This window comes from Chlorocebus sabaeus, chromosome 15 (assembly GCF_047675955.1).
Source record: "Chlorocebus sabaeus isolate Y175 chromosome 15, mChlSab1.0.hap1, whole genome shotgun sequence".
Taxonomy (NCBI): domain Eukaryota; kingdom Metazoa; phylum Chordata; class Mammalia; order Primates; family Cercopithecidae; genus Chlorocebus; species Chlorocebus sabaeus.
Genome location: NC_132918.1, coordinates 68,909,053 through 68,936,759, shown reverse-complemented (window position 1 = coordinate 68,936,759; position 27,707 = coordinate 68,909,053). Strand labels below are relative to the sequence as shown.

Sequence of the window (27,707 nt, the reverse complement as noted above, 5' to 3'; positions counted from 1 at the left end):
GATTATACAAAGACAATCAACTGCAGAGTGGGAACGCACAAACAAATGTACACCTCCTTTGTGCTAACTCCTATTTATTTCTTGGAATTGTAGAAATGTTAAAACTCAAAACTTCTCCTTGGTGACTGTCCTTGTTTATGCTTTCTTTACCTTCTACCTAGATGAAAAGCAACCTATTAGTTCAGTTAAACAGGTGCTTATCATGAAATCCAGGTCTACTCAACACCCTCACAGTCCCCTGGGAATTGGTACATGATGCAGAATATTTTTATTGACATTCTGACTGAAACTTTATTTTTTAGAGAAGGGGTTCTCTCTGTTGCCTAGGTTGGAGAGCAGTGTCCTGATCTTGGCCCAGTGCAACCTCGAACTCCTGGCTCCAGTGATCTTTCTACCTTGGCCTCCTGAGTAGCTAGGATTACGGGTGGGTGCCACCAAGCCTGGCTGCTGACTAAAACTTAAATACACCCGTATTGGTCTGCCTGGGTAGCCATACAACAAACCATAGACTGGGTGGCTTAAAAAGCAGAGATTTATTTCTCTCAGTTCTGGAGGCTGGGAACTCCAAGATCATGGTGCTGGCTGATGTGGTTTCTGATGAGGACTCTTGGTGGTTTATAGACGGCTGCCTTCTGGATGTGTCCTCACATGGCAGAAGGACAGAATTCTCTGGTGTCTCTCCTTAAAAGGACATGAATCCCATTGGATCAGGGTTCCACCCTTATGACCTAGTTTAACTTCAATCACCTCTTTATAAGCCCTATCTCCAAATATAGTCACATTAGGAGTTAGGGCTTCGACATATTGGGGGAACACAGTTCAGTCCATAGCACACCCTTATACGAGGCTCTACCTGAGCCTGGGACCAGCTACAGCAAACCATGCTTTACATCCCTATCATCATCTCCCACAATGCAAGGCTCTCTAGTCAAGCCATCCTTTTTACTCTCTCATCCCCACATTTCTTTGTCCTCTACTCCAGGATAATTCTCTTCCAGCTTCCCCCATTCTTTCTAACCACACCTTCTCCAAGCTCCAGTGAGGCAACATACTATTTCTGTGATTCTCTTACTTCCCACTCACTCTTCTTTAGATTATAAATGGCTAGATGTGTAAGTCCTACAGTAACAGTAATGATAGTAGCCCCAAGTTACTACCAAGTTTGAATAGTATAGCTGCTTGCACGTTTCTACTAATACAGAGCCAACGTAAGTTTCTCTCCAGTTTAATATTGTGGTTTTAGCTAAGCAAAAGACATGCTGGTCAATTCTTAAAGCATTCACATTTCATGAAGTTAAGAACTAAATCAATTTGAGAATACTAATAAAAAATTATCATTATCACAATGCTTTAGTTATTAACTTAAAAGGTTGCCCTTTTATCAACAAAAATGTTTTAGTCTTTTCCATTTTATTTTTCAGCTGGTTACAAATTCTCTTTTCTTGTCTTTTAAGCCCCTACTAATATTTTATAGAATGTTGAACACTGTGAATTTTATGTTGTTGAGTGTTGGAATTTGTTGTATTCCCGTAAAGAATGCTGCACCTTATTCTAAAGAATGTTGCATTTTATTCTAACAGGGAGTTAAGTTATTTAGGAACGGTATGATACTTTCAAAACTTGCTTTTAAACTGTTACAGCAGATCCAACGTAGTCTTTAGAGTAATTTATCCCTACTAATAAGGCAGGATCTTTTGATGATTACATGCAAACTTAACCAAAGGCTCAAGGGGATCTCTCTTCAGATTTCTAGGGCAGTCTCTCTGCACGATCCCTCTTCTCTGGGATTCTGCCCCACAAATGCTAGCCGTCTTGATCTTCCCAAACCTATCTCTGTCTCCTCAACTCAGTGATACTGCTGGCCTCTCTCTTCGATTTCTTTCTCCTTGTTCAGTATCCTGGAAACTGCCTCTAGGCAGCAAGCTGGGGACAATTGCAGGGCTTACTTCATCTGTTTTTCCTCTCAGGGAATGTCTAGTTTTCTAACTAGAAAGGTAGTTTAAAGTAGGAGTGTAAATCTGGCTCCTGTTATTTTTTCATCACCAGAAGCAGAAGTGAAAAAGTTGAGTTTCACTCCCATCTTCACTAGACATAGTCTTTGACCTCCAGGAGTTTTAGATAACATAAAGTCTTTGACCTCAGGAGTTTTGTTATCTAATATAATATCCTGACATATTTTAAGTTGTCTCTTATGCCTGAGATTTATACAGGGTAGAAGCAAAGAAAGTGTGGATGGCAGTCAAGGTTAAAAGAGGCTTGGGCTTGAAATAAGGCAATTTCATGGGGAGCCCTTTGGCCACATGGGGTTGCAGAGGGGAATACAGTTTGTACATTATAGGTGCTGGGAATAAAGAGGCAGGCTTATAATTCATTTTATAGAAGACAGAGGATATTCCTAAATAGTTATCTAGATTATAAAAATAGGAGCCTAAAGCAAATTAAAATCATTAAATCAAGTTTTAGTTATAATTCATTCTTCCTACTAGTTTTCCTTATAGAAAGTAAATTCCATCACATTTGAAACTCCAAACTTAGAAAAATATAAAGAAGTCATCTAAGGATTTTATGCAGATAATGAAATTGCCTTTTTTTTTTTTTTTTTTTTTGAGATGGAGTCTCTGTCACCCAGGCTGGAGTGCAATGGCGCAATCTCCGCTCACTGCAGCCTGTGCCTCCTGGGTTCAAGCAGTTCTCCTGCCTCAGCCTCCTGAGTAGCTGGGATTACCGGTACCTCCCACCACGCCCAGCTAATTTGTGTATTTTTAGTAGACACAGGGTTTCATCATGTTGGCCAGGCTGGTCTTGAACTCCTGACCTCAGGTGATCCACTCACCTCAGCCTCCCAAAGTGCTGGGATTACAGGTGTGAGCCACTGCGCCCGGTTGAAATTGCTTTTTTAGACATCTCAAAGGGGAGGTCATCACACCAAACACAGCTAATATGGACTTTCAGTTCAATAACATTCCACATAATGATACTCATAGCCTTCAAAGGGTTTACAGAGGTCCACACACACCATTTTTTCCTCACAATAATGCTGCAAGATAGGGTCGGAAGTACAATCTTTAATTCACAAATGAGGGCACTGATTTATCCAAGGTCACTAGCTAGTTAGTGAGAGAGCTGGATCAAGGCTCCAGCTTTCTTGACAGCTTCAAAACTCGGTATAATTTAGGTCCTTTGACTTAATTTTCTTTAACATGGCAAGGTATAACCTTGCATTGTTCTCATGATCTGACACTGATAAGTCTAACAAGAGGCATCATAAGGTTTGCTGAAAAGATGCAAGCAAGGGCATGTCACTATGACTTACAGAAGTCAGGCATAAATGTAGTAGAGATCAGGGCAACAGCTTAGAGCAAACAATAAAAAACCATCTCATGCTATGGAGCAACTCCAGTGTTTTCATTTAAAACCTTGCCATCCATTACAAAGGACAAAGAAAGAAGTTTAGAACATCAAAATAAGATTATTATGCTATGTGCATGATACTGCTTTGGCAGTGCTGCTTACAAAGCATAGGACTTTAATATATTTTCCAAAGTAGGTTAAAAAAAGACAGTTTAGCTGGAGAAAGAGGCCATGTTATTAAGAAGGTAGGTACTGGCTGAGATTGGCAAGAACTACAACATTACTCACGGTGTTCAGCCACATTTTCAGAGTTGCTACTATATACCTCTTTTGAGAGCTGATGGGGCCATGCTTGCTCTGGCACACCAGAAGAACAGGAGCCACCAACTTGGCACATGAAGTGAAATGGGATATTCCAAAGTTATATACTAGGCTAACAGACACTACAGGCTAAGTCATATGGTTACAGAGATAATAACAAATAAAGTTACTTTAAAAAAATAAATAAAAAAGATAACTTGGAAGTCCTTCTGTTTGTTTTTAAATATTTTACTGAGTGCAAGCAAGGTTAAATGAAGTTAAGAAGGAGAGCAGCAGGTGAACAATAAGGATAAGAAAAGAGAAGAGAAGCAGTAGCAGAAAAATCAGGAGGCTGGAAATGCAGAGAGAAGAGACCAGCTAATGGGAAAAGGGATTAGAGAGAAGGAATAACCAAGAATACATCAGGAAGTTCTATCTTAAAGAAGTAAGTAAGGCCTGGTCCACTGTCCACTTCAGTTTGACATTGGCTCCATCTTAGTGACTCCCATACAGGGTTAGGCTTCCAGCTTGAAGGTGGAGTCAAATCAAAGCCTGAGGTGAAGGTGCGGTTTGTGCATGTGTATGTACGGGAAATGGAAAACATGTACGGTAAATTGTTTTTATATTACAAACACCAGAAAGTAAAGCAAAATGCAACAGAGTCCCTGGGCTAAATAGGAACAAGACAAAGAGGAGTAAGAAAAACTGTGTAGGAGGAGTAAGAAAAATAATGAAACAGCTTTATATGATGTTCTAGTTGTGAAAGATGATGTAGGTTATACTATTTCTGTGACCTCTGATGTGGTTCATTTTCTTCCTCTCAGTTGCTTTTTCTATTAGGATTCCTGAAAGAGGCAGTCTTTACAAGGCAGTCATGAGCAAGCTGATGTGAGAACATACATATATAAAAGCCAGTAGTTCACACTGATTTGGCTATTTCTCTGCAGGTAGGCAGGAGAGAGCCTAATGCTAACCTTAAGAGTATCGCTCTTCCCTCCAGTCTTCCCTGGGGTATTCATACCAGGGCCCTGAGGACATTAGTTACTTCAAAGTATGGAATAGCTTCCTTAATGAATCCTCTGGGCATAAAGGTCTTTTAAAAGTCAATGTGATCACCTCACTGGGGCCTCCTCAGGGCTGGGTGGGTAGTATCAGTGGTCTCAGAAGGTAGTACATTCTGAAAGATGACCTGAAAAGAGAATGTGATGGCCACATGGGGATCTCTACTGAGATAGAAAAGAATGTCTCCTATTTAGGAAGAGAAGAATCAGCTTTGAGAGCCTGCTGAGTGCAGGGTGAGCAACCAACATCCTCGAGGGTGTTTTATGCTGTTATCAAATGTTAAAATATATTTGTTTAATTTACATAAAGTAAAATCCATGTTGCATTTTTTATAAATCAGGTACAGGTGTTTCTGACAATAAATTTCATTGGAATGATTCCATTTACCAATAACAAGCTTACTGTATTAACAGACCACCACATTTTAAATGGAGACTGAATGGGAAATAAATCTAAATAGCAAAACAAATTCACAAAGAAATAACACTTAAGAATTTCAAAAGTAGCAACTGCTGAAGAACTAAGAGAAGTATACAGACCACAGTCAGCTACTTACTAACCTCGTCATTTATGGTATTTTAAATGGTGGAGAAGACACGCCTGTGGCAAATCCCTGCCTGGGAGTAACACCCGAAACCTTTCTGTTGGTGTGGAGACCAAGACCCTACCAAACAGCTGGACAACAGACCCAGGAAAAACGTCTTATTGTTGGAACGCAACTGCTTAGCAAAGCCTGACACAGTTATGTCTCTCTTGAGAGAAGCTGTAAATAAACCCAAATAGTGAGCAGGGTAGTTACAAAAAGTGCTCCTTGAGCCTACCGTAAGCAAAAAAACTTAATCTCTTATTTATACAGGTCACTTTGCCAAACAAGAGTCAAACAATTTGCAATAAAATATGTACACTCAATAAAGTAACTATAACAGAAACAGAATAATCCAAGTCATCAAAAAAGCATGGATAAAACTATAGGAAAAAAGCATGTATAACTGGCATATATACTAATACACAATTCTCTCCCTGTCATTACAGAAAAGTTCTTTTTACTCTAGAGTGGAGAGCATTAATCATCCGTTTTCACCACTATAATCTTTGTTATCTTTTCGTTATCTTCATTAAAAGATAATTTTTAAAAATTAATTAAAATCTAAAGGTTCTTGCCGGGCGCGGTGGCTCACACCTGTAATCCCAGCACCTCGGGAGGCTGAGGCGGGTGGATCACCTGAGGTCGGGAGTTTGAGGCCAGCCTGGAGTTCGAGACCAACATGGAGAAACCCCGTCTCTACTAAAAACACAAAATTACCCAGGCGTGGTGCTGCACGCCTGTAATCCCAGCTACTCGGGAGGCTGAGGCAGGAGAATTGCTTGAATCTGGGAGGCGGAGGTTGTGGTGAGCCAAGATCACACCATTGCACTCCAGCCTGGGCAGCAATAGTGAAACTCCGTCTCAAAAAAAAAAAAAAAATATGTTCTTGACTTCAGAAATTCCTCAAGTAAGGGAAACAAAGAAACTCTAAATCACTCTTTGGGCAAACAGTTCTGAGTAAAAGACATGTGAGTAAAGAATGATGTTTGTTTAAGAGAAATATTTATTTATCTAAACAACAAGAACAACAACAAAAAATAGGTCACTGGTAATTTTTAAGGAAAACTCCAAAACGAAGTCTTCTAAAACATAAACTGAAGAGAATTTTCATAAGATACAGCAGGTTTTCAATCAGATCAAGTCCTTTGAAAAATTTTTAAAAACATTTAATTAATTTTATTTCAATAGTGTTAGGGATACAAGTGGTTTCTGGTTACATGGATAAATTGTATAGTGGTAAAGTCTGAGATTTTAGTATACCTACACATGAGTAGTGCACACTGTACCCAGTATAGAGTTTTTATCCCTCACCAAGTGCCCCACCTATCCTCTTCGGAGTCTCCAATTATCCATATCAGTTTGTATGCCTTTGTGTGCAGTGAGAACTTATGGTATTTGGTTTTCAATTCCTGAGTTACTTCACTTAGAATAAAGGATTCCAGCTCCATCCAAGTTGCTGTAAAAGATGTTGGTTGATGGGCACTTAGATAGGATCCATATCTTTGCAACTGTCAATTGTGCGTGATAAACATGTATGTGCAGGTATCTTTTTGATATAAATGACTTATTTTCCTTTGGGTAGATATCCAGTAGTAGGATTGCTGGATTGAATGGTAGATCTACTTGTAGTTGTTTGAGAAATCTCCATACTCCATACAGGTTGTACTAATTTACATTCCCACCAGCAGTATACAAGCATTCGCTTCCTACCACATCCACATCAACACCTATTGTTTTTAACTTTTAAGTAATGGCTATTCTGGCAGGGCTGAGGTGAATTTCATCGTAGTCTGAATTTGCATTTCCCTGGTTATTAGTAATGCTGAGCAGTTTTACATGTTTCTTGGCCATTTGTATATCTTCTTTTGAGAGATGTCTATTCATGTCATTTGTCCACTTTTTGATGGGACTGTTTTTTTCTTGCTGATTTAAGTTCCTTGTAGATTCTGGATATCAGTCCTCTGTCAGATGCAAAGTATGCAAATACTTCTTCACATTCTATGGGTTGTCTATTTACTCTGATGATTATTTCTTTCACTGTGCAGAAGTTTTTTAGTTTAATTGGGTCCCATTTATTTTTGTTTTTGCTGTATTTGCTTTTGGGGTCTTAGTCATAAATTCTTTGCTTAGACCAATGTTCAAAAGAGTTTTTTCTAGGTTTTCTTCCAGAATTTTTATGGTTTAGTCTTCAATTTAAGTCTTTAATCCATCTTAAGTTGATTTTTGTATATGGTAAGAGATAGGAATCAAGTTTCATTCTTCTACATGTGGCTTACCAATTATCCCAGCACCATTTGTTGAATAGGGTGTCCTTTCCCCACTTTATGTTTTTGTTTGCTTTGCTAAAGATCAGTTGGCTGTATTTGGCTTTATTTCTGGGTTCAATATTCTGCTCCATTGGTTTACGTATCTACTTTTATATCAGTACCATGCTGTTGGTTACCACAGACTTGCAGTATGATTTGAAATCAAGTAACATAATGCCTCTAGCTTTGTTCTTTTTGCTTAGGATTGCTTTGGATATTCGGGCTCTTTTTTGTTGTTCCATATGAATTTTAGGACTGTCTTCTCTAATTCTGTGAAAAAGGATTTTGGTGTTTTGATAGGAATTGCACTGAAGCTGTAGATTGCTTTGGGCAGTCTGGTCATTTTCACAATATTGACTCTTCCAATCCATGAGCATGAGATGTATTTCCATTTGTTTGTCATCTATTTTTTTTTTTCAGCAGTGTTTTGTAGTACTCCTCATAGACATCCTTCACCTACTTGTTTAACTATATTACTAGGTATTTTATTTTATTTTTGCAGATATTGTAAAAGGAAATAAGTTCATGATTTGATTCTCAGCTTGGCTGTTGTTGATATACAGCAATGCTACTGATTTGTGTGCATTCATTTTGTAACCTGAGACTTTACTGAATTCATTTATCAAATCTAGGAGTATTCTGGAGGAATCCTTAGGGTTTTCCAGGTATACGATCATCTTATTGGCAAACAGAGATAATTTGACTTCCTCTTTTCCAGTTTGGAAGCTCTTTATTTCCTTCTCTTGCATGGTTATTCTGGCTAGGACTTCTGGTACTATGTTGAATAGAAGTGGTAAAAGTTTTGTTTTGTAGCGACAGTGTCTCACTTTGTTGCCTAGGCTAGTCTTGAGCTCCTGGCTTCAAGTGATCCTCCTGCCTTGGCCTCCCAAAAGTGCTGGGATTACAGGCATGAACCACTCAGCCAAGATCAACTTCTAAACCAACCAATTAGAGGTTATTACTGCAGGGAGAGCAAAGGACTTTATAAAAGAAAATTTGTATCAACAGCTAATCCACGTCTACATTTATATTAATTAAGAGACAATAAAATATGCATAGGGAAATGCTAAGCAAAAGCAGATAAAAGCCAAGGCTAGAAGATGAGGTCAATGTGTCTAAATTTACACCAAGATTATAATCAGACAAACTTCACTGACAGATATACTTTGCTGGGTCCCATCAAATTTGAGTTCCCAGAGCAAAGAGCCTCAATAAAAACTGAATACTTATCTTAAAAGGATGATTGATTTTACAAAATAAGGAAGCATTATTTGTATGAGAAAAAATAATAAAGATATATCCATTTTGAAAAAAAGAAAAAGCTGATACAGAAAATACATTTTATCAAGGAATTAATCTAAAACTTTTTTTTTCACCTTAAAACACTCTCTCTCCACCATGAATACTATGAAGATACACATGGCCTGAGTTCCCCAAATGCAACTCACACATGTATTTAAATCAAAGGCTTCTTTGCCTAGTTACAATACTGCAACTTTAAATCATTTCTCCAGCAAATCAAACAAGCAAACAAAAATCTCCCCCAAACAGTAATTTTTCACTTACAAACTTTTACCAAATTGGACATGGACTATTAACTTTTTGAACTCATATATGATTAATCCCAATTCTAAGCTAACTACATTATTTTGATTGTGAATCTAGGGAAAAGATGCATTACCTGGAGGTACAGAACCATTTTTAGTAAGGCTGAAGTTAAAATATACCATCCCCAGTAGGCTATTACCAAGATTATAAAACACACATCTCTCAGATAAATGTACCCTCCTATGATGACCAGGGGTGGCTGGCACTCTAACATGCCTTTGCCCCAGTGATGCAGGGTTATTCATGCATTGTTAGCTGAGCTCTTTTCTAGAGTTTTTCTTATAAAAATATAATGCTGGCATCCAAGGCTAGATAAACTATGAAGGCATCTTCTCTAGGCCTGCACTCTTCCTAGTTGCCCTTATGCATTTAAATTAGACTGTGTATGAGCGTTTTTTCCATCACAGGAGTCAGTCTGGACAAGAAAGTCACTGGAGTACACACGTTGTCACAATGTATGCAAGGAAGGTGGTTTACCTCACTGGTGTCAAAAGGTACTAAATACATCAGCCTGTAACACAGTCAGATAGGCATTTGTTGGTTGGCCTAGGCATTTGAATAGCACAAACAATATGTCTTATTCGGGAAAATGCTTTCAGAGGGAAGGCAGTGCTGAATTGGGGCGGTGGTGGGGAAGAACCACTGCATTTTCCAAAAATTCAACTCTATAAAAGCTTCATGTGGCAACAAGTTCCCCTGTAGGATACTCTTAAGCAGAAAGTTCTTCCAACACATGTAAAATATTCTCGTTTGTAATTTTTTCCAGGAACAGACCTGTTCCAGAAAGAAATACACTTGTAGTTTAGGCAAACTCTTGTACTGCTTATTGTATGAATTCTTCACCAATATGACATGAAAAATTCAACACCCATAATAAACATTAAGCTCCAGGATCTATTAAAGAACAAATATGAAGAGAAGAAAAAGAGAGTAGTTATTACAGTTTTATAGGAATAATTAGTCTGACATTTTGGAAGTGCTTTCTTTTCTGAAGAAGAGGCACTGTGACTGTTGTTACTGATAGCACACTGCCCAGGCTAGATAATGAATGAAAAGCTGAGTCAGAAAATAAGGAAAATAAAGAGAACTGCTCATTTGTTATGGGATCTGATTCAGACACTGGTGGTATTACATTAATTCTTCAAATTTTCATAATTACAACATTTTTCCCAAGATGCTGTACAATCTTAAATATCCACAGCAAAAAGAGAAAATGTTATTCAATCATCTGGATGTTTTGTCCACAGAAGTCAATTTCTGAATAATTAGAGTTGTTTTATTATGCTGTTTAGATTGGAATTTCCATAATAACACTAACAATGCATTATTTTAATTTCAAATATGTATTATTTAAGCATGCTATTTAAATAATTTCTCTTAATTTCACGTTTAAAAATAATTTCTCTTCATTTCACATTTAAAAAGCCTGATTTCACGTTTAAACTAGCTGGGCGTGGTGATACGTGCCTGTAGTCCCAGCTACTTGGGAGGCTGAGGCAGGAGGATCGCTTGAGCCCACTTGAGCCCAGGGGTTCGAGTGGGTACTGCAGTGAGTTCTGATTGTGCCATGCAGTCCAGCGTGGGTGACAGAATGAAGTTTCACGTCTCTCTCTCTCTCTCTTTCTTTTTTGTTAAAGGCATCGGAGTGCCGGGCATGGTGGCTCACGCCTGTAATCCCAGCACTTTGGGAGGCCAAGGCAGGTGGATCACGAGGTCAGGAGTTTGAGACCAGCCCGACCAACATGGTGAAACCCCATCTCTACTAAAAATCGAAAAATCAGCTGCGCATGGTGGCACATGCCTGTAATCTCAGCTACTCAGGAGGCTAAGGCAGGAGAATCGCTTTAATCCAGGAGGTGGAAGCTTCAGTGAGCTGAAATTGCGTCATTGCACTCTGGCCTGGGAGACAGAGTAAGACTCTGTCTCAAAAAAAAAAAAGAAAAAAAAAGGCGTCAAACTTTATTCGGTGGCTTATCTTCCACAGGGCACATACTGTATCTTTCAGTAACATATCCTTAAGCTGACCATTGCTAACTTAATATTAATAATAATTCTGATGCAGCAACCTGTTCTGACATTTACTAGATCTTGTTTAAAAATGGTTGTCACGAAAATTAATGGTATAAAACAATATTATCTGAGAATATTTAGCTACTCGGGAGGCTGAAGCGGAGGGTTGCTTGAGTGCAGGAGTTCGAAGCTGCAGAGAGCTCTGATGACGCCACTGCCCTCCAGCCTGGGAGACAGAGCAAGACTTCATCTCTAAAAATAAATAAGTAAATAATAAACAAAAAATCCTAATTCCTAAACCTTACTAAATATAGATGAGTTCTGAAGTTGGGTGAGGGATACACTGGGACTGATGATAACCATTTTCTCTATTTGTTGCGAATGTGTGAAAAACCCACTTCGGCCTGTTCCTTGATAAAGGAGAGTCTAGAGGCCATCCAGTTCACACATTTTACCTAATATTTCCTATATGCACTTAAAATTATTACATCTTCACTTAGTTAAAATTTCCTACAATTCACTAAAAAAAATCAGTCTGATCTTTTCTCAATTATACTGAATTGGTAAGATTTTCCTGTACCTGCTGTTACAGGACACACCAATCAGAAACCTGAAATGGATGCGTGAACAACTCTAACAGTCAAAAAGAAACAGAAAAGGAATCACAGATTACCACTCCAAGGGATTCACCTTCCTACTTTAAAAATGCTGGCAGCACTTTATACATCAAGTAAAGTTGACAGATATTCCCTGGGTTAGAAGAACACAGAAGAAAAAGATACATGAAGATGATAAACACAACACTGTATTTTCTTATTTACCAAATGGAAGTAATTTCTCCAAAGGCCCTTTTTGTTAGAAAAGAGATAAGAGTAAAACTTTAAACTTTAAAAGCACTTTTTAAGGTATCCCATTTATCAGCAAATAGGTAAGGTCTAGTTTTAATCATCTTTAAAAGAATCAAACCTATCAAGGACGTGTATTTAAGCTACAAAAGTAACAAAGTTTTAGCAGATCAGCATTTCTAGATGAGAATCTATCAAAAAAGAATAAACAGTTAATGCTCCTTTTCACCAAGGCAAACTGGATGTCTGAGGAGGATATCAAATTGTTGGTTATAAATAAAGACTTGCCCACACAAAGCAGAAATACCATGGGCTCTATAGGAAATCCTTGCTTTGTCATGAAGTCATCCCTCACCTGAAGCCACCAATCCTTTCTTGGTAACTCTTTGAGTCAAAGAGGATGAAGCCTTTTGACTTTTTTCACAACTAGGCAATCCAAGATCTAAGCCTACAATGGGGTAATTTCAGCTTTCCTTTCTCATTCAGTATTTCCTAGAAAATCATTCTTTGATAAAACTGCTATGAACAAACGGATCTTTTTGTTTATTATTATACACCAGGATCTCTTGTAAGACAAAGAAATGGTTTATTTTTACAGAATTGACAAAATAGGGAAATAATCCTTTTAATATCATTTAAAATTTGCATTTACAAATATGTAGGGGTCAAGGTAAGCATCTCACAATTGCATTTTCTGTTTTTTTAAACCAAATTTATGATGGTACACAATCACTTCTGTATATCTTCTTTAATTCACAAAACAGAAATGCTCTCTTTATAATGTATATTCCCTGATTTTATTCATCCATCTTAACGAGCCTTCAACTTTTCTAGAACGTCAACAGTATGAATAGCATTATTTTCAAATGCATCTGACTAAGCCTATGTGAAACTTAGGGGAGGAAAGGGAGCAGTGTCTCAGGATTCTACAGATAATACTCAGCCGGAACCCGAAGGCTTTAATAAAAGTTTCGAACTTTGTTTACTCTCTTGCTATTAAAAATACCAGATTAGATTGATTAATAGCACCTATCTAATGTTTACTTAAACAACAGGAGCGAAGTATGAACTCTATAACCACAGCTTTCCTTTTCTTTATATGAGGCGTCAGAGAAGTTAAATGACAATAACGTAGAGTCTCTCTACATCCATATTTGGAAGTATTGATTAGAATGACTTTTAGAACTTAGCAGGAAATAATACAGAAGACAAGCCAACTTTTTACAAGAAAACAGTCTGAAGTTAGCTATACATTGTGCCACGTATTTCTACTTAACATTTTTCACTTTAAAAAAGTCACAGGCATCAGAAGAAATCTGGTATCTAGGTAGCCAACTGTAGTTATGGTTCTAGGAAAAAAATTCTTTTTTTTTTTGTAGTCCTGCTAAAATAGTCTGCTTTGAAAACAGACTTGCCATTTTACAGGTTTACCTGAATTTCAGTTAAATAAATTATTCTTTTCCAGTTCTCTAGTAGAATGAGACATGTAGAAGCAAGGTTCATGCTATTGTGTAAGCACTAGACTCCTACTGAGGTGTTATATGTACCTTTCATCAGCCTAGCGGCTCCCAAACTTGGTATAAATAATCTACACAAATAAAAATGTGCTGAAATAATTAATCTGACTTTATGGTTCCCACTCACCAGCAGTCACTATCAATTGTAAAATTTTAATATTTGCTAACACAGTTTACTGCCTAATCATAACGAGTCCAAAGACAAGCAATAATAACAATCAAAGCTAAGGTATCAGAGATAATTTATGAATAAGAATTGTATTCATTGCTTAAAAAATGGGCCTTAAGTGATCAGAAACAAAAAGCCCTGATGTTGGAGAACGAAGAAGGAAACATTCTCTCCTGATGATGGAGAACGAAGAAGGAAACGTTCTCCCCTGATGTTGGAGAACGAAGAAGGAAACGTTCTCCCCTGACGCTGGAGAACGAAGAAGGCAACGTTCTCCCCTGATGTTGGAGAATGAAGAAGGAAACATTCTCCAAGCCTTTATAGATCACTATAAAAGAGCCACTGGGAGCAAATTCCTCTTTTCTTTTGCTCAGTCTATTTGAGAAGAATAAAGCTCTTACCAGTGAAGCTGCAGCTGTGCTCACCCTCAGCTTAATCACTATACAAGGCTGAGGGTTAATTAGCTGCCATTCTTAGCTCTATTTGTTGTTCTAATACAGATCTGCACACACCTAAGACTGGAGTAACCGATACTTGATTTTTATTTGAAAGGTGATGCGGGGAGAGGCAGCGGCTCATCCATCCTGAGTGCTGATGTTTGTGGGTATGCGTAGAGCATTTTCATTTGACTGGACCTGTATAGTTCTGCCCATTTGAAGACAGACAGACAGACAAAGACTTCATGGTTGCTTACGAATGCAAGCCCCTGCTGGCCCACGCTGCACCGCAAGGCAGTTTATGGTCGGAAGGCAGATGACAGGGCAATGAAATACACAGGCAGGGTCAGAGCCCAGATGATTCCCTCCAAGAGCAAAAGAGAGCCAAATCACGTACCGTTTACAGATTACCTTAAGTCCTCACTTAATGTGGCTGATAGGTTCTTGGAAACTGCAACTTCAAGCAAAATGACGTACTGTATGCCGCAGGAACCTAACTCTTGTTTACATCAATTAGCCTATGGTAAACTGGTTTCATTATACATTACATTATTTCACTTAAAGTTGCAGTTTCTAAAAACCTACTGATGACATTACACGAGGACTTATGTCACACTGTTAGTATGATTTTTAGCAACTAAAAAAATGTTATGAAGAATTTCAAACATATCCAAACATAGAATAGTATGAGCACCCATGTACTCATCACTCAAATTCAATAATTATAATGGTCAATCTTGGTATCTTCTACACTCCTCCCCACCTACAATCTTTCTGGATTATTTTGAACTAAATTCCATATATCAAAGAATTTTATTGGCAAATAGTCCAGTATAGATGTCTAAAAGGTAAGGACAGGTACAATTCCATTATCATGCTCAAAAATTTCTGGCAGTATTTTCTCAATATCAAATGTTTCACTGTCAACTTTCTGACTGTCTCACAAGAGTCATACATATTTGGGGGAAATTTTTAAATGATACAATATCATAACTGAGTTTAGAACAAAACAAACTCAAAAACACTTTAGAGAGTAATAGTAGTAGAGCAGACAAATAGAAATGAGATTAATACAATAATGCTAGATGATACACAGAGTTACATACTTTTCAAGAAGGAAAAAAAGGTTAGAAATATTTCTAGCCATAACTCTGTAAATCAAGCATCAGGTAAAGGAAAACTGCTGATCTCCTAATTGTCAGGGTTCTCAGAATGATTAATTTTGTATGAGGTAAAATACCCATTTTTTAAATAGGTCTGAAGACCATAATATAAGCACATTTTAAATAATTGTTAAAGAAACAGGTTTCATGTGAAGAATATTAACAAACATCTAAGAGTTTTTTTAAAAAAGCCCACAAAACAGCAAAAACAAACTTCAAAAGATCAAATCAAACAGAACTTAAATTTTATGTGTTAAATAATGACTTGAGAAGAAAGTACTTATAAATAAGAAAGCACAGAAATTTGATTCCCCAATAGTATTCTCAACTTTGGCAATTCACAAATTAAATCATGTTTAGTGAGCAAGACTAAACTCAGAAAAAGCCAGGTAACGTCTAACAAAGAAGAACGCTCGGTTGGGCGGGTGGCTCATGCCTGTAATCCCAGCACTTTGGGAGGTTGAGGCGGGCGGATCACGAGGTCAGGAGATCGAGACCATCTTGGCTAACATGGTGACACTTCATCTCTACTAAAAATACAAAAAATTAGCCAGGCGTGGTGGTGGGGGCCTGTAGACCCAGCTACTCAGAAGGCTGAGGCAGGAGAATGACGTGAACCCGGGAGCGGAGGTTGCAGTGAGCTGAGATCATGCCATTGCACTCCAGCCTGGGTGACAGAGCGAGACTCCATCCAAAAAAAAAAAAAAAAGAATGCTCTATCAGGCTAAGTAAACACCATCATGAAGTGGTGGCCTAATAACACTAGCAGTTAGATCTACCTAGACAACTGCATTGAAAACAGAATGATTATTGCCGGTGCACCCATCAACTGGCTGATAACGTTTGGACATTTGCCACCTGAGTGATAATCCTACTAAGTCAAGGTTCGGCTTTTTTCAGATTGTAAAATCCAACTGTCAATGTTGAGGTGACAGTGTTAGATACTATTCAATACTATCTTCCCAATTAAATTCAACTAGGTAGGTATTTATCAGTCATCTATTGTGGGCCCATTTGGTGTCCTAAATACTCTGGGAAATAATATCAACAACACATTACCATTTACAAATGGCTTTCATATATGCCATCTCATTTTAACCTCAGAGGAATCCAGTGATTTAGGTAGGGCTGGTACTAATCCCAATTTTATATCAAAAACTAAGCCTGTGGAAAGTTAAGTGACCATCCAACGTGATATGACTAATAAACAACGAAGCTGGTTTTCAAATCTACCTCTGCTGTCTACAAATATCATGCTGATAAAGATGGGTAGTCATACCCTAAAGAATATCTGTGTTGGAATGGACCAAAAATTTTTTAAAGAGACAAGTGCAGATTACAAAAAGAGTATGAAAAAGATTTAAAAAATAAGTTTATGTACGGATAAGAGTGAGAAAGTATTTTTTAAGTTGGTTAAATTTATATCATTATACAAGGCCAACTTTTTAGCGGACAGCATTTCTGGGTTAAAATAGCTCTACAGATTCAGTGTAGGAAAATCTTATTTATTCATATTTTATCAAACTTGTTTTTGTGATAATTTGAAGACAGATTTAAGATAAACTTCAATCTAACCTAATCTTACCTACCTCTGTAGGTAAAAAACCTACAGAGATTGAAAGTGTACCAGATAACAGTGTGAAATAAGTCCATTAAACAAAAGAATGGACATTTGACTACTTTAAAATAAACAACTCCATTTAAGATTCTAGAAGTGTCAACATTGATAAAAACGAGGTACCAATTAGGAAACTTTATTTTATGTGTTAAAGTGTGACAAACTAAATGTTAGCATGTATTTTACAAATTCCTTTCTAGTCTCATATCAGGCAGGATGTCTCTGGTTTTATGGAACATTATTTTTAGGCTTGTTCTTACTATCAATAGCATTATTTTCAAAATTTCTTTCTTTTACTTATGTGATTCTGCTTTAGTTAGGAGAGATTTTTAAGTTTTTGCAGAATGCATTTGTAGTTTTCTGAAACACAGCAAGAAAAAAAAGAAAAACTAGTTTACTGAACAGAAGTCTGTCTGATTGCTGAGAGAAGGCTCTGGGGGAATGAATCTATTCCTTTAAGCAGGAGTATCGGTAGAGAGAACAGGCTGTCACATACAGGCTTATTCAGGGTAACAGACTCCATTTCAGCTGACTCGGAGGCAAAGCAGGCCAGGCTTCAAAATCACCTCCAAAAAAAAAAACAAAAAAGCCTTCCTGCAACATTACCTCCAGATGAGGTTACACACAGTCACAGACAAATGGGATTAAAATGGGAACAACAGGACTGAAAGAACAAAATCAACTTTAAGTTAGTGTAACATTATTGGACTTCACTATCTGTAGTAAAGTATGAATTAATTCAAAAAATATTTTATAATGATCCCGCACAATTTTATTTTTTGGGCAGGCTGGGTGTGGTGGTGGCTCATGCCTGTAATCCCAGCACTTTGGGAGGCCAAGGTGGGCAGATCACAAGGTCAGGAGTTCGAGACCTGCCTGGCCAACACAGTGAAACCCCGTCTCTACTAAAAGTGCAAAAATTAGCTGGGCATGGCAGTGCACGGCTGTAATCCCAGCTACTTGGGGGGCTGAGACAGCAGAATCACTTGAATCCAGGAGGCGAAGGTTGTGGTGAGCTGAGATCGTGCCACTGCACTACCGCCTGGGCGACACAGTGAGACTCCATTAAAAAAAAAAAAATACTAATTTGCCCCTTAAAAAAAAAGTTTTTATTGCTGAAAAATAAAAAAATACAAAAGCAGAAAGACTGTTATTTCTTGATGTTTTATAAAACAGCCAGGATCCTAAGCAACCCCACTGACACTCGTCATTTTCATTTGTGTAAAATTTCATGTATCTAGTGAACAGAGTTTATTCTTGATTGTAGAAGAGGGAATCTCATGCAATATTTAAGCTATTAATTACTCAAAAAATATTTCTCCCACTGAGAACATCAATGAAAACCCTAGAGCTATCTTTGGAGTTTTGTATTTTCTAAAATAAACCCAATGTGTAAAGAAATGGCCCAGGAATTAAGAATTTTCAGTGTTAAGCACACCAGCAAGCCATAAAGGCCTGGCTATAGATTTCTTGTTTTCTTGGGAGGTGTATTTCCTTGTTTACTTTTGGGGTATATCCTAGAACAGACCATTCAGGACCGTTCTAATAGCTTGTCGGGATGCACAGTTATTAGGATGCCAAAAAGGTCACGTTTGCATGGTGCTGCTGGTTATTATCAGATTTTAATAGCCCACATTCCTCAAATTAACACCTTCTAGTAGGCATCTAATTAAAGATTAAGCTATTCAACTTGAATTTTTATTATTATTTGGCAGGACAACTTAATTCATTCTTTAAATGCACTTTCCCATTTAAAATGATTTTTCATTTTTTTTTTTCTTTTTTTTCTTTTTTACCACACTGTGCCTTTTCCTTTTTGGCAAATAATAGGTCTTAAAAACACTAATGAGAAGATCCAACTTAAAAAGAATATAGTTACATACTAGGAAAATTTAACAATAATAATAGTAGTAGAAGCAGTGGTGGTGGTGGTGGTAGTAGTAGTTGTATACAAGTTACTAAAGTCTGACATTTACATCTTGAGAAGCTCCAATTCATACCAGACTTAAAGTCTCTTACCAGGGTTGCAATCTGTAAGAAGTGAGCAGATGGAGAGGAGAACTTTAGAAATAGTTAAAGCCGGACTCCAGTTGTCCTTTAAGATGTCCAGACAGATCACGCCTTGGCTGTTAATATTACAGTGATAGATTCTTGTTCGGAAGGTAACCTACAAGAAAATGTAAAGTTATATTTTGTTAGACAAAATATGTTTATCAACAGTATCTATAGACAATTTTTGTCTGATAAAATTGTCTATTTTATCAGACAAAACAGTCCAGGCTATTGGTTTAAATACACTTGATTTTTTTCTTGGGCACATGAGATTAATCAACAGACAGAGATCATCATTTTAGAATCTGTCATTGTGGGCACAGAGGAATAAACATCAACAGCAAAACCATGACATTCTGCTTGTTATAGAGTCCTGTTATTTAACAAACGTTTTAGGGACTGAGTTTACTTTTGATATAATTACAGGAATGTTCATGAGGAGAAATTGACTCTGACTTCTAAAATATTTCAAAGAAAACCTTTGTTAGATTCCAGTTATTTTAAGGATTTTGTACATTTATAATATTCAAACACCAAAAAGCATGAGAGTACTAATACAAAGAAAATAAACATTATTCTATAACAGTTTTTTTTTTTTTTTTTTTTTAGACAGAGTCTCAGGCTGGAGTGCATTGCCCAGGCTGGAGTACAGCGGCATGATCTTGGCTGACTGCAACCTCCACCTCTCGGTTTCATGTGATTGTCCTGCTTCAGCCTCCCAAGTAGCTGGGATTACAGGTGCCTGCCACCACGCCCGGCTAATTTTTGTATTTTTAGTAGAGACGGGGTTTTGCCATGTTGGCCAGGCTGGTCTCGAACTCCTGACCTCAAGTCATCCACCTGCCTTGGTCTCCCAAAGTGCTGGGATTACAGGTGTGAGCCACCATGTCCGGCCTAGAACAAAGTTTTAAAACATAAACTAAGGCATCTACATAAATAACATGCCTAGTTCATAGAACTATATTAGTATAATCATAGTAGTTACACTTTATTATATTAGTTTATTAGTTATATTACTATAGTAGTTACAGTTAGTTGTAATTTACAAATCTTTTCCTTCTTAAATTTTATTTTTAAAATGTAATATTAATGCATAGTCTTTGCCCTGTGATAGCTAGATCACCACTGTATGTTGCTTATGTATAACTGTGAAACATAACATGTTTAAAACACTTCAACTGAAAAAAATTAAGTGCAAATCAGTTTTATAACTACTATAACTCTGTTTACAAGTGTTATGTAAGCAGCAATAAGATGTGAATACTATTTATTAATATTATGTTCATGAATGTGCTTAAATTTTAAGTTGAAAAATACAAAAATCTCAGTGTTCTAAACACAGTCTTTTGGTACTACATCTTAAATGCCTAGAAATGCTGAAGAAATTATAATGAACATTCTTTAAAATGCAAAGCAGAATCTGCAAGGGGAATCCCCACAGTCTAGAACTAAAAGCCAAAAATTATAGTAAGTGCAACAAGCTGAGAGTGCACCTGCCATGGGTGGGGTTTTGGGAAGAGGGAAGGGAGTAAAAGATGGTATTCAGTCTTAACAAAATGGAGGTTTGGGTTTTGATGCCTTCATGGAAAAAGAAGATGAAATCTAAGGCCTGTATGTTACAACAGTTTAGAATTGAGCACCCTTATAGAAATTAGGAAACGCTAATGGCTAGTCTTTCAGTAAATGGATGGACTTGAAAAAATATGCCTTATGACACAGATAGCAAAGAAACTTACCAAAGAAAGCCTGGGCTCTAGACTGAGAAATGTTTTTCCTGAGAATTCTAAATCCTAGACACATACACTGTATAAACACTAGCTAACAAAAAGAGCTTAAATGACTATATTATTATCAGGTCAAAATACGTTTAAGGCAAAAAGCATTGTTAGAAACAAAGAACTTTACTGATAAAATAAACAACTCATCAAGAAAACAGTAACAATTCTGAATCTGCTGTATCTAACAATATAGCCAAAAATATACAAAGTAAAAATCTGCAAGATTATAAGGAGAAAAATGACATATCTATAGTCAAAGAGGAACACTTTCACTACAGCAACTGATAAGTAAACCAGACTAAAGATTAGTAAGGATATTAGAGATTTGAACAACTGGATAAACAAAATCAAGGGACTGAATGAAGATAAAATCCTACACTTAATGATTAAGGAACATTTAAGAAACATTTATAAAAACTGATCACATGCTAAGCCACAAAAGAAGCTTCACATATTTCAAAGAATTGACATTATTAAGACCATAATGCAAAGTCAGAATCTACATATAAAAACATCCCCCTATCATATGTTTGGAAACAGAAAACCTCATTTTCAAATAATTCTTAGATCAAAGAAAAAATCAGTTACTATTATAGCTGAATGACAATGAAAATATTGGGTTGCCAATATCAAAATTTTGTGACTCAGCTAAAACAACTGTAAAAGAAAAATCTACCGTTTCAAATACATATATTAGGAAGGAAGAAAGATACTTAATGAGTTAAGTGTCCAACTCAGGAAGGTAGTAAGAGAACAACAGACTGAACTCCAGGAAAGAAGAAATAAAGACACTAGCCTAAGTTAATGAAACACAGACTATCTCGTGATATTAAAATTTCTGTGGAGAAGGCAGAGTGCCTATTCCTTTCAGTACTAAATGAAAAGATAAAATATTTTTATGATCCCAATTTAACTGATGAGTGGCTTACATAATATTCATAATTAACCCTCAAAACAATTCAATGGGGAAAATAATATTATTGTAACCACTTGAAAAATGACGAAACTAAGGCAAAGGAGGTTAAAGAACTGGCTCAAGATCCCACAAGTGGTAAATGGAAGCCAGAATTTGAACACAATTGTGCTGATCGAAAAGCCTATGGTCTATCCCTCAGCATCAATGCCTCTGTTCTTTTGTAAAAATGTATAATTCTGGGATAATTGTAGATTCACATGCAGTTATAACAAATAAAGAGATCCCATATATTTTTCACTCAATTTTCCCCAATGATAACATTTTGTATAACAACAGTATATTGCAGGAAATTGACATTAATACAGTCCACTGACCCTTTTCCAGATTTCATTTTTATGTGCACTCATGCATATTAAGTATATTTAGTTCTATGTAATTTTATCACATGTATAGATTTGTGTGAATACCACCAGTCAACACACAAATAACTCTACCACAAACATTCTTCATGGTACCTTGTGATAGCCATAGTTGCCTTCTCCCTTTACTTCAATTCCTGGCAACTACAACTCTGTCCTCATCTCCACAACTTTGTCATTTCAAGAATGCTATATAAATGGAATCGTATAGTATGTAACCATTTGAAATTGGTTCTTTTCACTCTGCATAATTCCCTTAAGACCCATCCAAGTTGTTGCATGGTGTCAATAATTTGTTCCTTTCTTATTGATGAGTAGTATTCCATGGTATAGATGTGGTACAGTAGGCAGATAGCCAGACATGAGGAGGAAAAGGGAGGCCCTGAGAAAAGGAGTCTGGAAAATCTCACACCCCAGAGATCACCCTAAACAGGTGTGCTAGATATGAACAGACAGGAAGGGAAATACCTAGGTAGAAAGGAATTCCCCTTAAGACTGCAGTGATTGCTCACTCTGCCAGTTAACCTGCCAGAATGTAGCTAGATGCATGCTAAAGGGAAGAGGGCAAAGGAGAAAATTCCTAAGAGATACGCAGAAGCAATTCGTGTCCAACATCGGGTTCACTCGTGCACACCAATAGTAAGGGAGGGTCCCACAACCTTGGGGCGGGAACTAGGTGAGGGAAAAGGCAGGGACTTAAGGCAGATGCAGAAAACTAAACAAAGTAAAAAGGTGGAGACTAAGAAAGAGGCAGGAACTTCAAGAAAAAAATCTGTAATCATAAAAACCCAACACAGAACTCTTGGGGTACTGCTGGCTCACTCTCTTTCAGCAGCTCACCCTGCCTCATCTTTTCAGAGTGTACTGTTTCTCTAGATAAACTCCCTGCTCTGTATTTTCCTTCAATGAATTCTCTTTTTCTGGCTAAATCAGTAGCTTGGCAGAATCCTTTCTCCAAATAAGACTAAGAACCAAACAGTAATAGATGTACCAATCTGTTTACCATTTACCCACTGAAGGGCATCGGGTTTCTATGAGATTGAAAGAATCAAAATGTTTTTCCTACTCTCTCAACACAGAAGACTTCTGTGACCAAATGTGGGTGAGGAGTTTCTCCTGACAACTAATTTTCTGAGGCTAGCTGGGTGTCCCACAGTTCAACTCTGATACTATCCACCTGGATGTAGAGTCAGAACCTACAGGTTTAGGTCTCGGTCCCACAAGACTGCTTCCCACTTCAGATGCCAATCCAAGTTCTGGCTGTTATAAATTGGGGATTCCCACAATCCCCTCCTCAGGTTCAATCATTTGCGAAAGCAGTTTACACAATCCATAAATGCGTTTTACTTATCTTTACTGGTTTATTATAAAACATATTACAAAGGATATAGCTGAACAGTTAGAAGATAAGCATAAGGTAAGGTACGAGCCATAAGGGGTAGGGGTGGTACAGAGTTGCCATGCCCTCTTGGGGTATAACAACCTCCATGAGTTCAGCAACCCAGAACCTCTCTGAACCTTGTTTTTAGGCATTATATGGAGGCTTCATCACGTAAGCATGATTGATTTAAACCACTGGTCACTGGTGATCAACTCAACTTTCAGACCCTCTCCTCTCCCTGAGGGTTATAGGGGAGAAGGGCTGAAAGTTTCTACCCTCTAATCACCTGATTGTGACATGATGGCAACCAGCTTCCATCCTGAGGCCTTCCAGGAGACCCCAGCCACCAGTCACCTCATTAGCGTACAAAAGACAGTTAACATTTCTGAGACATTGCAAGGGTTTTAGTAGCTTTGTGTCAAAAATGAGACCAAATAGTATATATTTCTTATTAGAAATCACAATATTGCAGGGTTGTTTCCAGTTTTAAGCGATTACAAATAAAGCCACTCTGAACATCTGTGTATGTGTTTTCTGTGAACATAAGTTTTTATATCTCTCGGATAAATGCCCAAGAGTGTAATTGCTGGGTCGTATGTTAAGCTCATGTTTAGTTTTATAATAAACTGCCATACTCCTTCCCAGAGTGGTTGTACCATTTTATATTCTCACTAGCAATGTGATCCAGTTTCTCTGCATCCTTGCTAGCATTTAGTGTTATCACTATGTTTCATTATAGCCATTTTAATAGGGTATAATGATACCTCAGTGTGGCTTTAATTTGCATTTCCTTAAATGCTAATAATGTTGAACACTTTTTCATTTATTTATGTGTTATCTGGATATCCTCTACAGTCTGTCACATTTTTGCTCATTTTTTATTAAAAACTTTAATAAATGTTGCTGACTTTATGTTTTAAAGGCAGACATTTCATTAAAACCAAAGTATAATTGGATGAAAAATAACAAAGTTTGAGTTTGCAAAGAATCCTGTGCATTTCTGGACAGAGTTTTACACTTGAATATTTTATACCGACAATAAAAGGATCTACTTTGGTGATGTTTGTCAACTTCTATTCTGACAGGTGTTCATGAGTTAAACCACACTGAATTAAACAGACAGACTGACTGTTCCAACATGTTCTAGTGTCAGAGACTCCCACAACTACCAGCTTTTGAAGCTGGAAACAAAATCTTGATTCCTAAGTTTTAAGAAGTGTTAGGCGTTTATTGAGATGTAAGCCATCTCCTCTTTGGGGGTCCCGCCATCGTATTCCTACTTCAATACTATACTTGCAGTAGGACCTCCTCATGAAACTGGGAATTACTCATGAAAGTATTATCTTTCAACTGATGTCCAAAGCAGTGCCTGGCATACAGAAACAGCCCACTGTTTGTTGAACAAATGCTAACACACCACAGGCTCGTCGTCTCTGAGGGGCTATAACCTCTCACTGTTTTTTAGGTAAAAGAGCATTTTAGAACCATACATTAGGAGTAAAAGCTGGAAGACTAGAGAGTATCCTGAGGAAGCAGAAGATCTCTTTAACATTTTTCTGTCCCATGTTCCTTTACTAAATTTTCCTACAGGTTATGATATTATTTCACAAGGGGCTTCATATAGGCTAAACTAATAATAAAAATGATAAATTTAGTAAGCATTCAACAAGTGCCAGGCACTCCAATATAAACATTTTTATTGCTGCTACTTCCTATTTAAATGTTAAAGAGAACCTAAGAAATGAGTGGTCTGGTCACATCAGCAAACATGTTCTACAATCAAGGTAAAAACTTGCTAATAAAAGCTCTTGAAGCAGCCAGCATTCTCTGCTAGACCTTATCAACAAACTAGGGAAAATGAGAAAGAATACTTGTAAACTGATAAGGAATTGTCTGCAGCCCTTACATATTAGTGATTCAGATATAGGAAATAACATTTTGAATAGTGACAAATAGCAAAGAATTTGCAACTGCCAGAAGGAGAATTTTAGAGGCTGAGAAAGCAAGTCTTCCCACCCTTAACCTACAAGATTACTCCGATCTCTGACTCAATTTTCCAGAAAGTCCATCACACTATCTTGTTCAGGGGGCTGGGCAGCTATGCATCCTTCACATCATGTTGCTGACAAACAAGCAAATGATAAAAAATGACCATAAAGCAAACTGCACTTCCACTGCAGGGGTTAATACCCGCTGAGTTCTGTGTATCAAACTAGTGACGCCCACATTAGCATTTATAGCTGTATTTGAAGCATAGCTCAATAACTGATGTTTACAATGACAGCCACCATTTCTCAGTAATAGGTAAAGTTATATTGAGAATAACAGTTTTCAAAGGCAGGGAGGAGAGCATCTTGTGGAACATTTTCCACACAAAGGAAATTTTAAAAATATGACTTGGATATAGCGATATAGAAGACATATATTTAGAATGGCTAATTCCCAGATGACCCTGGATAAGAAAGGTTTTAAGGTATGTGTGATAAACACACACCCAACACCTGCATGTGTGGGTACACATGTGCAGTAGATGGAATGATGCCCTCCTGCCCCAAAGATGTCCACATCCTAATTCCTGGAACCTGTGAATGCTACCTCACATGATAAAACAGCCTGTGATCAGGTGGAGAATCTTGAGATGGGGGTGATTATCCTGGATTATTTAGGTGGGCCCAATATAATTACAGGGGTACTTTAAGAGAGAGGCACGAGGATCAGGGTCAGCAGTAGGGGGTGTGATGAGTGATGTGAGGAAGGAGCCATGAGCCAAGGAATGTAGTTGGCCTCTAGAAGCTGAAAAAGGCAAGGAAAGGGGATTTTCCCCTAAAGCCTGGAGAATGAACTCAGCCATGCTAATACCTTGATTTGAGTCTTCTGACCCATGGAACTATAAGATAATAAATTCATACTGTTTCAAGCCACTAAGTTTGTAACAGCAGCAACAGGAAACTAATAAAGTGTGTGTGTGTGTGTGTGTGTCTGTGTGTATCTACATCTGCCAGCCGTCTCATTACTTTCTCTTAAAAGGTACTTAAAAATGAAGCTGCGCATTTCTGTACTTCACAGAATCATCTCTCCTTAAAAACAATTCTAGAAAGAGTTAACATTCTTTATGTTGACTAAAGCATAAAAGAACACAATAGCATTCTTGGATAAGTAACTCTGCTACTCTGAGCCTCTATTTCCTAACAAAACAAGACGCTTAGATTATTTCTAAGGTTTATTCTAGTTCCATGATCCACGAGTTGTACTGTGGAAAGAATATATGGGTTTGGGAGTTAGTTGGACTTGGGCAGGAATTCTCATTTTGGATGAATCACTTAACATCTTTGAGATTCAGTTTCTTCATCCGTAAAATGGGGAAAATAACCGTTACACTCATAGTAGCTGTGAAGACTGAAGTCCACAAATGGTTCTAATAGCCTGCCTGGCACTCAGCAGGAATCCAATGAGTATCAGTTCTTCTTCCCCTCTCTTACATCCCCTAGTTACTAGTTACAAGATTAACTGAGAATGCATCACTTTAAGGTATAGGCAATACTCCATATATAAATAAAAAGTGATTTTGTAAGAGGAGAGACATCATGAAAGGCATAAATATAAAAAAAATTTTAATATAGTATTTCTGACAAACTGATTCTAAACACAATTTAGAAAGATGTTTAAAAGTAAACACCTCCAAGATGAAAAATTAATTCTGATAACATTCAAAATGATAATTTAAAAGAATTTCAACGATGTTTCTCATCAATTTTTCAAAAAATTTTGATAAGCAGATAAATGGTGCCTTGCTTTTACTGAGGAAATATGCAATCAGTGAGAAAACTCTTTTTAAAAATACTTTTCCATGGAGAACCCCACTCCCCATAAACACTTGAAGGCCCATGTGATGAATCAGTAAATCATGTAACAAAGCTCCAAAATAGTATGGTTAACATTATTAGGCTCACCATGAAACTACAGTTTATTTAAACAAGTTGTTAGTATACATTAAAAAAAAAAATCCCCTCTGAGATTTCAAGTGCTCTTTTCTTAAAACCAATTTAAGAGCCCCGCACCGATAACTAACATACACCCTAAAATTAATTTTTTATTAGTGACACAATAAAAACTGGAAAAACTCATTATAAGTGAGGGAATAAATCCTGAAAAATATGTATATCTAAGAAATACACATTAGCAAAACAAA

At 37.2% G+C, this 27,707-nt stretch overlaps 1 protein-coding gene across 2 annotated transcripts in view; it reads right to left on the bottom strand.

Annotated features, from left to right (window-relative positions):
- The window catches only part of UBE2E2 (ubiquitin conjugating enzyme E2 E2), a 377,612-nt gene that overhangs the window by 34,210 nt on the left and 315,695 nt on the right, over nt 1-27,707 (bottom strand). For both annotated transcript variants that reach the window (XM_008009278.3, XM_008009279.3), the window contains exon 5: nt 18,992-19,139. In XM_008009278.3, coding sequence (XP_008007469.1) covers nt 18,992-19,139 — 148 coding nt within the window. The remainder of the gene's footprint in view (nt 1-18,991; nt 19,140-27,707) is intronic.